This window comes from Typopeltis vanoorti, chromosome 6, assembly GCF_054136105.1.
Source record: "Typopeltis vanoorti isolate ZY-2024b chromosome 6, IOZ_Tvanoo_1.0, whole genome shotgun sequence".
Classification (NCBI taxonomy): Eukaryota; Metazoa; Arthropoda; class Arachnida; order Uropygi; family Thelyphonidae; genus Typopeltis; species Typopeltis vanoorti.
This window is the reverse complement of record NC_143554.1, coordinates 5,107,924-5,125,969: the sequence shown is the minus strand read 5'-3', so window position 1 is coordinate 5,125,969 and position 18,046 is coordinate 5,107,924. Positions and strand designations below refer to the sequence as shown.

At 36.1% G+C, this 18,046-nt stretch overlaps 1 protein-coding gene across 3 annotated transcripts in view; it reads left to right on the top strand.

Annotated features, from left to right (window-relative positions):
* The window catches only part of LOC150105258 (uncharacterized), a 560,407-nt gene that overhangs the window by 323,868 nt on the left and 218,493 nt on the right, over positions 1-18,046 (top strand). For all 3 annotated transcript variants that reach the window (XM_090394016.1, XM_090394015.1, XM_090394017.1), the window contains exon 17: positions 1,325-1,888. In XM_090394016.1, coding sequence (XP_090250142.1) covers positions 1,325-1,888 — 564 coding nt within the window. The remainder of the gene's footprint in view (positions 1-1,324; positions 1,889-18,046) is intronic.

Genomic DNA, 18,046 nt, shown 5'->3' with positions numbered 1-18,046 from the left:
CCCATTATTACTACATACATTTTCCTCTTCCCAGCTTATACTGCTGTAGTTAAAATCTCCCATAACAATCATTCTTCTTGCACTTACCAAGCTCAACTTCCTAAACATCTCCTGTTCCCAACCCCCTGTGCTCCTTGGTTTGTAGCAACACCCCACTAAATATTCTGTCTTACTACCTCACACCATATGCTTTCAAAACCATTAGTGTCACTGCCTTCCAAAGCCTCCATTCTTAGAGGACATAAGTCATCACTTATCGTAAGCAGTACTCCACCACCACGTTTTCCCCTCCTATCCTGCAGAAAAATGCTGTAACCTGCTACTTCAATTCCTATTGTTATATCATCCTCCGTCAACCACATCTCAGAGATCCCAATAATTTTTGGCCAGGCTGATACTATCAGCACCACCAATTCATCTCCTTTATTTTTGATACTCCTGGCATTAGTATAAAGCATAAAAATGTCACTGCTTTTATATCTACCATTATTCCCTCTTGACCCCACTGGACTTAGTATTACCTGATGTCGTCCCCAAGCACTCATAATATCACTCAAGCTTGACTGTGATTTAGTTAACTATTAATGCATTCCAGAAGAGAAAAAAATGTGTACCATGTTAAGCATACCTATGCTGTGCACGCATGCTCGTGCACACACATTTAGTATTAATGAACACCTAATAACGATTACTATTTGTCTTATTTTAGGACTTAAGATTTTGCTGCCCCTCCCTTCTTTCAGGTTTGTTATTCAGAAATGTATGCATGCATGTATTTTTATTTGTGTGTTCCCAAAGATGAAAATTTGACTTTGACAAAATATGGAAATAGTAAATTATTATAGTTATATCAACATAGTTAAATATTATCATATATCTGTAATATATCCATTTTAAGAATACTATTTTGATCTTTCAGTATTTGTCTGCTTTGATTCTGAGAGTGCATCAAATTCCATGATTGATGTGGGCCATATTTAATAAACTGGGCACTCTCAGTGTATTGACATTTGAATTTCAGAGTTGTCTTTGGCCTAATGTATTTAAATTTATATTTCTCTCTCTCCTTCTCTCTCTCTCTGTGTGTGTGTGTGTGTGTGTGTGTGTGTGTGTGTGTGTGTGTGTGTGTGTGTGTGTGTGTGTGTGTGTGTGTGTGAGAGAGAAAAAATTTTGTGCATAATTAATTACTTGTAATTTACAAGTGTTTAGACATTTAATGAAGAAAAGAAATTTATGCCAATGTATTTAAATTTATATTTCTGTGTGTGTGTCAGTTGAAACTATTTCATATATAATTCATTGCTTATAATTTACTTGCTTTTAGACCCAATTTAATGAAGAAAAGGAAGAGGTTCTGAAAGAAGTTTCAGAGAGAATCATTAGCATAGAAGAAGATAAAATGATAAAACTGAATCATGTTAAAGATCAAGTTTCTCAGCTTGAAAAAGAAAAACAGGATGCACTGCTTAAATTAAAGCAGCTAGCTGCACTAGAGGTTACTTATGAAGAAACACTGAGTAAAGAAATGAAAATCAGTGAAGAACTTAGTGTTAGACAAAATCAGTTAGATGACTTACATAAAACTTTAAATTGCACAATAGCAGAATATCAGAAACAATTGACAGATATGGAATCCTGCAATAAACAACTCTCAGCTGAAAAAGCATTGAATACAGAGCTTCAGATTAAAATTAATAAACTAGAGCTGTTACATAAGATGGAAACTGAAGAGCTTAGGACTAGGTTAAGACAGCTTGAGGATGAAAAAGATGAATTAATCACAGATAATGCAAGAAATTTGGCATCAGCAGAAGAAACATACAGAGAGAAGGTAGATATATTAAATGAAAGATTGCAGCAGTTGGCAGCAGACCAATCTGCCACTCTGGTAAGTGCTTAAATAATAATAATAAAATATAACTTTCATTCAGTTTTATTCCTTTCATATAAGTGCTCCTTTTGTTATCAAATTAATCTCTATAGACATGCATTCACATATACGTAAAAATAATTATATAATCTTAATGCTTTGAAATTAAATATCTGAAGAGTTCTGCATAACTTCTATGAAATGCATATAAAAGAATAAGATTAAGGATTAATTTTAGAATTCTTAGAATTATTCTTTGACAAACCTTTTTACAACTATGTGGTTTAGAAAGAAGTGCAGGGTGTCTGTATTGGACCTCTTGAGTTTCAATGTGTTACTACTATAGTATATGGACCACAGTTCAAAATTGTTCAGACGAGAAGGAACACTTGCCAAGTTTTTGTTAAAAAAATCAGTACATTTCAATGTATGCTCCTTTAATAGCCAGCACAATGTCAAGTTGAAAGTCTATCCAGGTTCTCTGAAGCATGTCAGGGGTGATGGAGGACACAGCAGAGAAATGTGATGTTTCAGGTTCTCCAGGCTGTCCACTTTATTTGTGTAGACTGCCTTCACATACCCCCCCCCCACAAGAAAAAAATCAAGTGGAGTAAGATCCAACGATCATGGTGGCCAGGGAATCGGTCCTCCACGTCCGATCCACCTGAGGGAAGACCCTCTCAAGAGTTGCATGGATCTTCAAATGCAAGTGTGACGGGGCACCATCCTGTTGAAAGACGATGTGCAGTTGCAAGTCTTCATGTCATGGAAAGACGAAATTTTCCAGTATGTTGAAGTAAATCATTCCAACGATATTGCTTTCCACGAAAAAAAAATGGGTCAGTGATAGCATTTCACATTACACCACACCAGACATTTACTTTAGAACTGTCACACACTTGTTCCATGACACTGAGGATTTTCACTCCTCGATATCTTGACATTGTGCCTGTTCACTTTTCCGCTGACATGAAAAGTGGCTTCGTCTGAGAAGCAAATTTGGGAAAGAAAATGCTGTTGTGGCTTATCATGGCAGTGCCACTGTATTGTGATGCAAGAAAAAATTCTGGATGAAACTTGTAGAGTCTCTAGAATGTTTGAACAACCCGAATTTTACATATATATCCACATTTTGATTTTTCGCCATTCTTTGAAACTGGGGGAGCGGTCCAAAGTGGACACTCTGTAATATGAAACCACTGTTCCATTACCAAGCAATCATAGAACATACTTTCATAATTAGTGAAAGAATATTATCGATAATATTACAAAAGTACTATGAAAGAGTTTCAGCATATGTAGCATCTGGTATTTAGGAAAATACTACTGTCCTCATGTTCTCATGCCTACTAGAACATATACAAGTTAGTCTGTATATATTTTGAATTTTAATCAAAATTCCAAAAACAGTTGCCATTTCATTACTGAATACTTAAGAATTTTCTTCTAAAGTTGGCTATTTTAGGTCCTGATTTTGTCAGATGTTAGTTCTCTCTGCTTCCATATTCCTGACTGTATTGACCCATATATATCTTAGTCTTCCTCTAGACCTTTTACATTTTTTGCTGATTGCTCATCTCCCATTTTCTGTAAGTGATCATGTGACCTACACACACACACACACACACTGGCTAATATATACACAGACGTACCACCATACAACACAACAACTAGGTGTCATTAGCATGTCTTAAGAGTCAAGGATATGGAGGATACATGAGCTGTATCGCATGTACCATCACTTGAAAAAGATAATAAAAGAAGACTGTAGAACTCAAAATTCTCAGAAGCCATAACTCCAGGCACAAAATATTATGATTTGAAAAAAAAATTCATAACTGGTGTCCTTCAAGCAAGATAGCAAGACCACAAAATAATGGAACACAGAAAGCTATTGATGTAGTTCCATTTTATTATTATTATTATTATGTGACACTTCCAGGGAGTCCAATGACTCATTGAGGGAGGCACCTACTCTCCATCTCCACCATTCCACCAACCTTCATCATCTACACCAACGCCATCTACCGCTGACCACCACCACTAGTATTTTCAGACATTCACAAACATCTGTGCCCACGGTGGGATTCGAACCCACAACCTATTGGCTGGAGAGCAGATATGCTAACCACTCGGCCAACCAGGCGGATTTTAAGTTAACTTGGTATTTATTTATTTATTATTAATTTATTTTTTTATCTGTCTCTTGCCAGAGGTCTGACTGTGAACAGTGGTTGACCAAAGTAGTAACGTGTTGCATACTTGTAGTGCATAACCTAACTTGTATTCGTTTGTTGGTGTGAGGGTGGGTGATTGTGCTTACACATGCATGCCTAGTTATGACCTTAACATAAAGATTGAAATATAAGGAATTACAGTAATACCCTGCCTCACAACACTTCCCTTTACAACAATCTGCTTATACAACACTTTTCAATCATAACCATTGCTCATTTACCAAGTTTTTGTGACTTGACACTTCTGTGAATTAGTCAGGGCTTATTATATATAGTTTATTTACAATGTCATTTCCAGCTGCATCCCTTATGTTTCAGTGTTTTGCTGTAAATTATAAACTGTTTGTTACTATTATTTTATTTTATTTGAAACTCATCAAAGAGATACCCCATGATACATGTAGTAGTGTATCATGGGGTATCTCTTTCTGATATTTACAAAAGAAAACTTAATTCCATCGTCCATCGACTCAATGAACAACAGAAACATTGAGATTATTACAATCACATTTAAAAATATCGCAATCACCTCAGTTTAAACCACCAGAAGAAGCTTTCTCCTTCCCTGATATCCTCCTCAATAATAGTGCATACATGACTAATGTTGTATGAGGTGACTTTAACAGCCATGGTATTAATACTTCTCTCAGAAATGCTTATACATCGTTACTAAATAACTTAAGGAATTCACAACATACACTAGAATATAAATTAAACTAAACTTTAATATATATATTTCCAATATTCCATCTTCAAAGGAACTTAAGATAAAGACATGTGCACGCAGGCACAACACACAGTAAATGAGGACGAAGTGAGGAAGCTATTGTTTCTCCTAAAAGTCTTGATGGTGCCCCCTTGCGGGCTGTGTAGGTATTCTTGGCCGTTGGGCTCAAGGTCTCCTGATGTATGTCTCCCAAATTTGGGGCAGTCTCATGCAACCAAATTTGTTGAGGCTTGGCACGTTTCTTAGAGCTGATTTGAAAGACTATTCCATGAATAGTCTTTCAATTTTGAACTTGCTACTGTGTATTACTGTGGCTTTCTTCCACCATATTCTGTGGCGTGTATCCAGAGCATGGTCTGCAAGACCAGAGTGGCTGTACTGGTGAAACCGGATGTAGTCCTTGTGTTCTGAAATTCTGATATTTTCTGTCCTGCCTGTTTGGCCAAAGTAGGATAGCTTAAAGCTGCAAGGGAACTGGTATACATCAGGTAGGTCTAGGGCATAGGTTCCCAAAGTGGGCAGTACCGCCCCCCCCCAGTGGGTGCTGAAGCCTTCGGGGAGGGGGGGGGGCTGTAGTGGGATCAGAAGCATTTGGGGGCGGTCTAGGGGTCGGTGGCTCTTTATAGAAGAAATTAATAATATATATTTAAAAATTGATTATCTTCGTGATTTTGCGATTAGATAATCATTTAAAATTTAAATATTGCATTTTAATTCATCTTATGCCCGTCTTACACAGTCAATTTTTTTATCAATGTTCTATTTCGATTATGTAATCATTTGAAAATTTACCATGTCAGATAGAAATAGATGTCAATTTTCTCTGTCAATGAGAAAATAGAGCATGTATATATGTGTATATAATGGGGGGGGGTTACAAAATTTAATGGGCGGCGTTACAAAATTTATGTCTTGCAAAGTGGGCAGTGGCCCGAAAAAGTTTTGGAACCTATGGTCTAGGGGAAGTGGTTGGTCTTTATTAGAGCGGATATGGGATGCCAATTTTCTATATGGTCTGTAACAAGACGTCAAGTCATATTTTATTAAGATTTTGGTTTTGGCAATTTTTTCCGAAGTGTCTCGGATGTAGGGAATGGTGATTGATTTAGAGTAATCCTTGTTGTGAAAGGGGGGGGGGGGGTTGTGGTTTACTGGTTTCAATATTTTTTGGATTTTTTGGGGGGATAGCCATTGGCTGAGAAAGTGTTGAGAATGTGGTTTAGTTCAGTGGTTAGGGATTGTCATTTGAACAGATTAGTTTAGCCCTGTTGTATAGTGTCTTAATAACTCCATATTGTTGTGACGGGTGGTAGTGGGATTGTTGGTGAATGTATCTGCCTGTATGGGTGGGTTTTCCATAAACTGAGAAAACCAAGGTTCCATCAGGCTGGCGGGTGACTAGTGTGTCTAGGAAAGGGAGGCTGTTGTTTTCCTCTTTTTCCAGGGTGAACTTGATTCTGGGGTGTTGGTTGTTTAAGTATGTTAAGAAGGAGTGTATCAGAGCCATGTGGCCAAATAGCAAACACATCATCAACATAGCAAAGCCATATGGTTGGTTTTTGTGGGGCAGAGCTTACGGCCATTACATCACATAGTGGATGGCATTGATCCCCCACATACATATTAGCTAAACATTTGGCCAAAGCACTCACACACGCTATACTGGCATCACACACAAAAAACTCAGTCCACTTCAAAGCTAGCATAAAAAACCTTGCACTCCAACATACTGACATAATGGTCAGTTTTGACGTCTCCTCCTTATTCACAAATGTCCCACTCAAGGAAACCTTAGAGCTAATCCAAGCTAAATTTCCTCCTGATATCTCAGCCCTATTTCAGTTCACAATGAACTCAGGCTATTTCGTTTGGCAGGAAAAATTCTACAAACTATAGTATGTTATAGTATATTATAATAATATGTTATAACAATATAATATGTTCATAGTCAGCTCACAAGCTGACTATGAACATATTCGTATGTCGATTAACGACCTCCTATGCCAAGCACAAAATTTAACCCGTAGTATACCCCGTAATTTGTAAATCAAATTATGAATGGTACACTTTAAAACAATTTTCCATGCACAATTGTGTTTTTTTCTGGCACACAGGACAATAATAACGTGTTTCCCGTCATTGTTTGTTTCGTGTACATACTCGGCATGGCTTTGTTGGGTGATTCTTTTTTTCTGTAGGTGGTAAAATTTCCAAATAATGTAGATCCCGAATCCTGCTGATATTCTGTGATGTTGTAAGCTCATCCATTCCAACAAAAACTGTGATAAATTTATCTCTAAATTTTAATGCAGTCATTGCATTTCCAGTAACTATATTATTAAATGTATGCACATTTTGAATGTATATATCAAAAATTCCATCTAATTATCTTTCGTAAGGCGGAATAGTAAGAAAGCATTCGATCAGAAAGATCGATGCCTGACATACCCAAATTATAGTCCTCTCTAACGATATTTGGTTTTAACTGAATTTTACCATTCCAATTTTTCGCTTCAACCATTTCAAATTTGTGCATATTTGAAATGGAAAGAACTTCCCTCTTATCTTTCCATTTGCTCACTAAAACAGGACCTCTTCTTTGCCAGACAAATTCCCCCTTCTTTAGTTTCTTCTGGATAGCATCTGGTGGATTGTTTCCTATTATTTCGCAGTGTTCCACACACGTAAGTTTTTCTGTCAGTAAGAGATTCAGTCAGAGCTACAGAATTATAAAAATTGTCCATATGCAATACATAACCCCGGTCTAAATATTCTTCCATCAAGTGAAGTGCAATATCATATGCTTGATCCATTTTCGCTAAAGAGGATTCAGATTTACCTGTATAAATTTTCATCATCAATCCATTCGATTCACATAGTTCATAGAATTTCATGCCATATTTTTGTTTTTTATGTATTGCCGAAATGACAGTCTATTGTGCCACAACACCATTGACTCATCAATGCATAAGTTTCTGTTTGGTGTGTAGCTATTTCGCATTACACTATTAAATTGATCTAGGACTGGTATTAGTTTGTGCAATTTATCGTTAGCTGCTTGGGAATTATCTGCAAAATGAAAATAACGCAATAAAATTTGAAATCGATTTTGGCTCATTTTAGAGCGCCAAAATTGGAAATTGTAAAGATGGTTTGTAACTCCAATAATGCTCAATAGATGGTAAATTACAAGGATCCATATGAAGTAAAAGTTCAAGAAATAATTTCATTTCAGGCATGTCTGTTGCTTTCCAGTTTGAAATTCTTTGACTTTTTTTGATCTGTGCTCGCCTTTACTTAATATTTTGTAATTTCTCATTTTTCATTGTTTGATTAACTAGTATTATGAAGTGTATTATATGTCCTTACTTGAATTAAATGTTTTGTTTAAAGTCAAAATGTTGTATTGCCTGAAATTAGTACCTACTGCACTTGCTCATAAAAATTAGCGAACCATAAAAGCGGGAGGATAGATAGAAATAGGTCATGACTGCAAGTATGAAAAATATAGGATGAGATTGAATGCTGACTGTATTCTAATTCCTTGGTGATACAAGTTTAGTATAATCTGGGATTCAGGTTGGCACAGCGAAAAAAAAAAAAAAAATTCTCTGAATTTGAATAAGGAATTAGAACCAGTGCTGAGACAAAGGAATAGGCATCCGCCATTCGCATTTCCTTTGTCTCACAAACCACCAGTTTCACTCTTGTCAGTGATTCGGCGCCTGAGTTAAGTTACGTGAATATAGATAAAGTTTAAAGTAGATAATATTAGATAAGTGATAAGAAAAGAATAAGAAGGCATTATAAAGAGAAAAGTAGAACAAAGAGATATATATGTATAAGGGATAAAAGAGGGCCAATAATAATAAGAGAAACGACATAACACTATGCACGAGGAGCGTGGCAGCGAACATGTTAACTGGGGTTACACAAAGTCCAATGAAGATGGAGAACTTGTTAAAAAAATGGGCTGAAAACCATTCTCTAAACCTGATACATAATCCAAAACTTCCTGCATCTTTCAACAGTGGCAGATGGAAGCGAGGCAATAACCCTGACCTCATATTTATTAGCTCAAAAAATATCCATTTGTGTTAAAAAGGTTTTAAATCCCATTCCACATATTCAACATGGACTTATAATGCTTCAATTCAACCCAACCATTATGTCTAACACAGTCCCTAACAGATGACAATTTAATTTCAAAAAAGCTAATTGGAATGGTTTCATGGAAGATCTTGACTGTTCCATAGAACCACTCCCTCCAAACCCATGAGAGTATCCTCAGCTCATAAAAATACTGAGGAAAATTTCCACCAACCACATCCCCCGAGGATGCTGCATAAACTACATTCCAGGCCTTTCCAGTGACATACAAGCCCAGTATGCTAATTACTTACAACTTTACAACACCATCCCTTTCTCAGAGGAGACTATCCATGTAGGAGAAAAATTATGCTCCACGATGGGAGAAGAAAGGTGTTCCTCATGGAAAAAAGAAATAGAAGATATGACCCATAGTAGCAGAAAGGCATGGAACTTTATCAACAGAATTAGGAAGGATTTCACTAAGTCATATGAGCATCCATAGGTAACAACTAATCAAAGCAGCTCACCAGCTGCTGCTGAATGGAAAATTCCCTAAAAAGCACCCAAAAAATAAGATACTTAGAACCCCAAGTGAGGAACAAAATATGATTAACTCAGACTTCACCATCACTGAACTCAATGCTGCCATAAACCTATTAAAACCTAGAAAATCTGCAGGCCTGTAGCAAACAAATTAAGCATTTTGGATCCAGTACTAAAGAGTGGTTATTAAACCTATACAACGTTTGCCTCAAAACCCTAAGGATACCAACTAACTGGAGGCATGCTAAAATGGTGGCCTTTCTGAAACCAGGGAAAACTCCAACCGAAGCAAAAAATTACAGACCTATATCACTACTCAGCAACCTCTTTAAACTCTACGAACAATTAATTTTGAATAGGCTACAACCGCTAATCGAACCCCATCTTATTGCTGAGTAGGCTGGTTTTAGACCAGGCAAATCCTGTGCATCACAAATTCTCAACCTCACTCAATATATAGAAAATGGTTATGAGCAAAAACTAGCCACAGGAGTAGTCTTTGTAGACTTAACTGCAGCATATGATACCATAAACCATCTCACACTTAGAAATAAAATATACAGAATAACTAGAGACTATCACCTTGTACTCCTGATCCAATCACTCTTGGAAAACAGATGCTTTTTTTGTGGACCTGGGGATGGGTAGGAAGAGCTGCTGGCATCCCCCCAAAAAATGGCCTTTGACAGAGAAGTATATTATCACCACAACATCTACATCAATGATCTCCCCATTTTTCCAGGAACTAGAAATTTTTTATCTATGCTGATGTCAAAAATTTTAAGTTCATTGAAACTACTCTATCACTTGCCTTAAATAGTCTAACTACATATTATTAGCGGTAATCAATTTAAACCAAACCCCTTGAAAACCCAGACTGGCCTTTTCCACCTTAACCATAAGGAAGCCAACAGGAAGCTACAGATTTCTTGGGAAGCCTCTAATATAAAACATTCCAGGAACCCAATCTACCTTGGTGTGACTCTCGATCGCACTCTTTCATATAAAACACACACAGAAAAAACAAAGGCAAAAGTGAATGCAAGAAACAGTATACTAAGAATGCTTACCTCCTCCAAATGGGGTGCAGACCCTAGCACACTAAGCCTTGATCCTTTGCTATTCTTCTGCTGAATATGCCTGCCCAGTATGGTCTAGATCCTGCCATGCTGAAAAACTTGACCCAGCATTGAATGAAAGCTGCCGCTTAATTACAGGATGCCTGAAACCAACACCACTGGTATTGCATCCCCCTTCAATTCGACGATCTACATTCTCAGGTGATGAAAGAAGCAGACAAATGAATGCCACCCACTATTCGGCCAGATTACAGTGCCCCAAAGACTAAGATCCCGACATAGCTTCCTAGCAACTGTTGAACGCCTAACCCTCCAGAGACAAGACTTCAACAATGGCTTGCCCTATATCCAAAGAATAATACTGGTATTCCAACAGCCAAACATCTTCCTTGTGGTGTCCACTTGGACTGGAATACTTGAAAAAGCCTCAACAGACTTTGAACAATAGGATGCTGCAAACAATACCTCATCATATGGTGCTATCTCACTGGACCAGATAATTGTGAGTGAGATTTCTTGTTCCCTTCTTCAATCACCTTACACCAAAGAGGACCTTGTATCCTGCACAGAAAGAGCAGTTGATTATGCAAGATACTGGAGGAACATCTGACTCTATTTATTCTATATAACTTATGTATAGTTTCTTTTTTCCTCATATTTTACTTATTAGTCCCTGTGTAATTCATCTACCAAATTTAAGCTGTTCTCATTTGTAATATATCTTAATTTGTTGTAAATAATGTTGTACCACTTGTACTTGGATATGAAATAAATAAAATTTTATTTTATTGTTGTAATCAAACAGATAAAATTCAACATAAAGGTGCTGTTGCTTCCAGTGAAAAGAAGATAAATAAACCCATTACATTTTACACTAAGGTTCATCATCATCAAATTCCTGACATGTATACCCTCAAGGTGTGTGTGCAGGATATGTTAGTATACTACATGAAAAATTTACATCATTACTAACTTCCTATCTACAATTTTCCTCCAAATCAGTCTGTTATTTGTCAAGACTCCAAAATTAAAAAGATCTTATATTTTTATCATCTAAGGCACATATCAATCCACCTATATTCATTTTAGAAATTATGGACTTTACAACCGTGTTATAAATAACTATTTTAATTTCCCAACGTTTCGATCTTCATATTAAGATCATGATCTAGAGCAGTGCTTCCCAAATTTATGGATGCAAAGGCCCCGTTTGGAAAAATTAAAATATTTCATGCCCCCCCCATGGGGAAAAAAACCATAATACAGACATATATTATTATAATATTTATTGTATTTATATTCAATACAATTTATATTCAAGATTTTGTGTTTGTAATCTTTTTTGTGCTTCTTATCAATACCTTTGAAATTAAACTTATATGAATAAGCATACATTTACTAATATTCATTAAGCGCTGAAATAAGCAAGAAGCAAATTTATGAACCAATACCAATGTGTGATTTTTCCATTAAAAAAATATATATATATATATATATAAATAATAAAAATTAATTACATTTGTTTTAAGATTAAAAAGAATCTTCTTAGTCTTAAAACATTTTAAATTTGTTTTCATTATTTTACGGCCCCCAAGGAGGCCGCGGCCCACAGTTTGGGAAGCACTGATCTAGAGCATATGCAGATATACAGGACAAGCTGAGTTACATTACATACAGTAAGCTAGAGAAACAATGATTTGATCCTTCATTGTTGAGATCAAATCATTGTTTCTCTAGCTTACTGTATGTAATGTAACTCAGCTTGTCCAGTATATTTGTATATACTCCAGATGATGATCTTAATATGAAGATTGAAACGTCGGAAAATTAAGAGTTATTTATAACATGGTTGTAAAGTCCATAATTTCTAAAATGAATGCGTGCAACACTAAAAGAAAGAATCCACCTATATCTTGGTCGTCTTCTGGGTCGTTTTATTGCCAACCTGTCAGGAACACTTGTTTTGCTAATCTTTCCTTGCCCATTCTATTTAAGTGATCATACCACCTGAGATTAGTTTGCTAACGCATTCCTGGATGCTGACGATATCAAGTTCTTTCCTAATATCCTCATTTTTAATATGATATTGCCATTGATGCCATCTGTTTGTGGCCCTAATCTTTCTCAGGACTCTCATATACACAGTCTCTGGTCTTTGGTCAAGTGTTTTACTTCTGACCCAGCTCTCAGATCCATAAGTTAAAATTGGTTTGAATACTGTCTTGTATACAGCTAATTTAATGTTTTGGCTAATTTCTTTCTCATTCCATATAAATTTATTCAGTTGACTTCCTACCATACCAGCTTTGTTGATTCTGTTGTCTATTTCCATATTTAATTTACCATCTTCACTAAAAATCGTGCCTAAGTAGCTGAAATGTTTTACTTGTTCCACAGGTTCCCCATTCATAACACAGTTGACATTTTCAACAATTCTACCTATTTTCATTGTCTTTATCTTTTTCATGCTGACCTTCATATCATATCTATTACAACAGTTATTCAATTTAGTGAGGGAATCTTGCAAATTTGTAGCGGATTTATTTAGAAGTATAACATCGTCTGCATAAAGCAAAGAGCTGATATTAACTTCTCCAATTTTGATATCAGGTTTAATACCACTTTCCTTCATAATGTGATCCATATAGGTAATGAATAAGAGAGGGATAATGTACATCCTTGTCTGACACCAGATTTAACATTAAACCATTTTCCTGTACTTCCTTCAATTCTAATTGCTGGCTTACAACTCAAATAAAGACTAAGTATTGCTTGATATAATCCTCCATTATCACCATATAACTGTAGCGTTTTGAATAGCTTCTCTCTTAGGACCTTGTCATACCTTTTCCAGATCTGCAAAACTTAAATACAGATCTTTGTTATATATCCATGATTTTTCAACTATCTGTCATAAAGTGAAGATCTGATTCTGACAGCCTCTATCTGGCCTGAATCCAGCTTGTTCTTCACCAAGCTTCTCTTCCACAATCCTTCTCAACCGTTTCTCAAGTATACTTGCATAAATCTGACAGGGAACATTCAACAGGGAAATACCTCTATAATTCTCACATTCAGTTTTATTTCCCTTTTTATATATGGGTACTATCGGACCTCCACTCCAATCATCTGGAATTCTTTCCTCTGTCCAGGCCTTCTGAACTATGCAGTTCAGCAACAGTAAGACTTTTATACCTCCATACTTGAGCATTTCGGGTTGAATATCTATTCCTGCTGCCTTTCCACGTTTTGGGCTTTTGATGGCTTTTTCTACTTCAAGTATGGATATGTATTCCTGACTGCATGCCTGGTCAGTGTTTTTTACCACTGTGCTGTCATCACTGCTTGTTTCATTTAGCAGTTTTTCAGAGTAATTACTCCATACTTCAAGGATATCTTTTTCTCCTGTTTTCATGTCACCATTATCATCTCTAATTCCTTTTATAGCACTTTTTCCTCCATTTCTGAGCTGCTTCAACAACCTCCAGAATATCTTCCCACCTTCTTGATATTTATTTTCTATGTTCTTGCCAAAGTCCTCTCATGACTTTTGTTTAGCCAGTTTTATACAGTGTTTAGCTTTTTACATTTGTCTCTGTATTCTCTAACAGCAGAAGCTGAATTATTTGCCAGGAACTTTTGATATGCTTTCTTCTTTTCTTTCACTGCCTCTTTAACTTCCTATGTTCACCATGGAGTTCTGATTTTTCTATCCTTGCACACAACCTCACCACTTGCCTCTCTGGCTGAATCAATCAATGTTTTCTTCAAGTCTTGCCTCTGAATCTCCAAGGTTTGGTTCCTGTTCTCAAACACTTTCATTTTTTTCTTCAATAACCTTTGTGTATTTTAGTTTATAGTTCACACCTGAGAGCTGCTCAACTTTTATTTGCTTTAAAACTTTCTTAAATGTATTTTTTTTTTCAAAATGAAATTCAATTTTATCCTGCTCAAGACTAAATAGTGATCGCTTCGAATTTTAAATCCTCTGTACACTCTGGTGTCCTGCACCAGGGAGAAAAACATCACTATCGACAATGACATGGTCAACGAGACTTTTCTTATTCCTTGCCTCTTCTCTCCATGTGAATTTGTGCATATTTTTATGTTGTAACATGGTGTTAGTAATAACCAGTACATGTCCTGAGCAGAAATTCAACAGGTATTTTCCATTATTATTAACTTTGCTCTTTTTTCCAAATTTTCCCAAAATATTTGTGTCTGTCTATCATGTCCTACTCTGCTATTTAGATCCCCCAACAAGGACCAACTTTTCCTTTTTCATTGTGTCAGTTGCTTTCTATAAAGTCTCAAAAAATTCCTCCACTTCTACCTTAGTAGAACCTTCTGTGGGACCATAGGCACAAATAAGTCCCTTTGTCCAGTTCCCCATTCTGATATCTGCCCACATCACTCTACTTGAGACTGCCTGCCATTCAAGAAGATTAGCCTCATATTTAGTGTTGAATACTATGGCTTCTTCTTCTTTTACTTAATTGTCATTGCCCGAATATAACATTTTGTATTTATTGCTCAGAAAGATCTCACCAGTTTTTGTCTTTTTTGTTTCGGTCTCCCCTATTATGTCTATCTGGTATTTATCTAATTCATCAGCTAGCTTCATTTCTTTGCCATTCAGGCTTTTTATGTTGATAGTACCGATCTTTATTTCTGGTGATGTTGAGTTGGGGTGTGTTTTCTGATTTTTTCCAGTAGCTGACTTTTCTCTGTTTGCTCTGGTTCCCTGGTGAAAACAATGGTGGCCTTGTTTAACTGGGTGATGCCCCAGCCGGCATGGAATTCTGTCATGTTGTACTATCATTTTGTATATTGGTTTAATCCAATAAGAATACAATTTGGTCAGCTAAATCCCAAATTTCCAGTTCATCCTCGTTCGTTCAGTATCCAGTAGGTACCTAGCAGGGTGCACCAAGAGAAGGTGAGGTTTGGACATTAGGTTAGAAGGCCTGATCGGTTCTCCGCATTCCTTTAAAGGCTATGCGGAGGTCTCCTCTCAGTTATACAGCCTTGACCCTTAAGCACCCCCCACTACACTAATGTTAAAATATTAAATTTAATGACAGTGGTGTATCAAACACTGTGATATGCTATAGGCTAAACTTCTCACTATTGTTGTTATAATTGTTTAAACAAGGATAAAGTTCTTAGTGAAATTGAAGACCACTATACTAGTGAATACTACATTTAGCTGTAAATATGACAGCCTTATTGACGAAATGGAAAAAAAACTTTTGATGTTGTAGATTGATCACCAAACTGGTTGGATTGTTACCTTAAGCCAAATTATTCAGAATAACTTTTCCATTTGCCAAAATTATTCTAAATTTTTCATTTGCATATCTGACATAAATAAACTCTTTACATCTGCTTTTTATTTACTCCTTAAAATTTGCTTAAACTCATTATAAAACCATTTTGCACATCTGCAAGTGGGAAAAAAAGGCAGTGATTTGCTATATGATGAAATTTGCCATATGATGGTGTTCTGGAACCTAACTTGTTATATGACGTGTGTGTCTGTGTGTTATTTCAAATTAAAGTTATTATTTCAGCATGGTAGTTCTGCCCATAATTTAACCATAATGAATGTTGATCACCATGTAAATTATTACAAAGGAAAAAGTTAGAGGAAAAAATTTAATTACAACAAAAGAAAGGTTTTGATTACACAATGACGAATGCTAATGTCAAGCTTTTCTTGATATCCTTATTTTCGGCATGATTCTCATTTGTTCTTCATTTTCCTCTAATGCCTTTTGGAAGTAGCTGAAGTTATTTTAGTCCTAAATTATCCAAAAGATAATTTGGGCCAGCTCTCAGTGCTGACTCAAAATAACTTCAGAAGTTTCTTCATTCAGTGAAGTGGTATCAGTAAACTCAATGTTGCATATACCAGGTTGATAGCTTTTAGCAAAATGGGCACACATTATGAACAACCTCTTCTGCATCTGTCACCTTCACACCATCTGCATTCGGAAGAGTTATTCTTTCATATTCATTTTTTCTTTTACTTGCAGCATATCGATAGAATTCTTGTGGGTTGTCTTTAGCTTGCAGAGCCAGTTTCTTTTGGTATTCAGATTTAGCTTTGCATACAACAGTTGTGCCTATTCTAGCTACTGCTTATAATTTTCATAATGGATACATAATGGAATAATGCACACAGTATTCCTTCCACATTTTCCATTTCATATGAATCTCTTGTTTAATAAGATTATACATCCATTTGACTCCTACCCTATATATTCTTTGAACTCTTGGGATACATTCTGATATTGCAACATTCAAGTATTTTTTAAATGCATCCCATGCACTGTCAATATTCTTCCCATCCAGCAACCAATACCATTCCACTGAACTCAGTATGCTCCTCAGTTGGTCATAATTTCCTGCTTTGTAGCTCAGCCTGTAACCTTTTCTGAATGGAACATTCATAAACTTAGTCACTTCCCAAGTGAGTACCTCATGATCACTGTCATGAGGTGATCACCAACTGGAGATAGAATAGTTAGGTCTTTAACTGTGAAACACCTTATGACACCATAATCCAATCTAGCACTTTTTGACTTAGAGTTCCTTCTGTCACATGTTGCTTGAGGAAGTTGTCTCACAACAGCTCAATAAATTTAGTTTCATTCTTCTCATGAGATTTTATTGCTACGAAATATTTGGATAATTAAAGTCTCCCATTATGATTACTCTTTTTGTACTCATCGTCTCTATTTGGTGACGCATTTCTTCATTGTTAGCAACCGATCCACCAGGTCTCTAAGAATACCCCACTATGTAATTGAGCTTATTAGATTCCATCTCATACTAGATGACTTCAAATTCACTGCCACATGAAATGCTGTTACTAGTACTACAGTCATAGTTCTCAACACTAACCAGATTCATGTCATCCGATATCATTAGCAGCAAGCACCCTACTCTCCTTTCCTGTCTGTGCTTCCTAAAAATACTGTACCCTTTACATTCGATACCAGTTAGTATGTCTAATTCTGAAAACAAGGTCTGAAGCACCAAACTCTACTCATTTGTTTCTGATACTCCTAGAATTTGTATTTAGACATAAGCTACCTGCATGTTCTTTTGTATACTCTTGTCTGCAGTCTGCATGACATAATTGGACAACTTGCAAATCTCTATTCTTCTCTGCTGCCTTATACATGTAGACATCTTTACACATGTTTGATGGGTCCGAACCAGATGTACACAAAGTCAAAATTGTTCACTCCTCATAATCATTTCATTACCACAATTATATAACATTTTCATGCTTGCACCCAAATTCTCAATATCTATCCCTTGCAAGAACATTCTCGTGATGGTAAGCAGTACCACTTTCACACCAGATTAATTTTTTAGAATCGAAAGAAAGACTAAAATGACTAAAAATACAAAAGACTCTCTAAAGAGTACATTAGCCCATTGGTGTCTTGTCCAATTTTTATGGATACAACACCACCGAAAATGT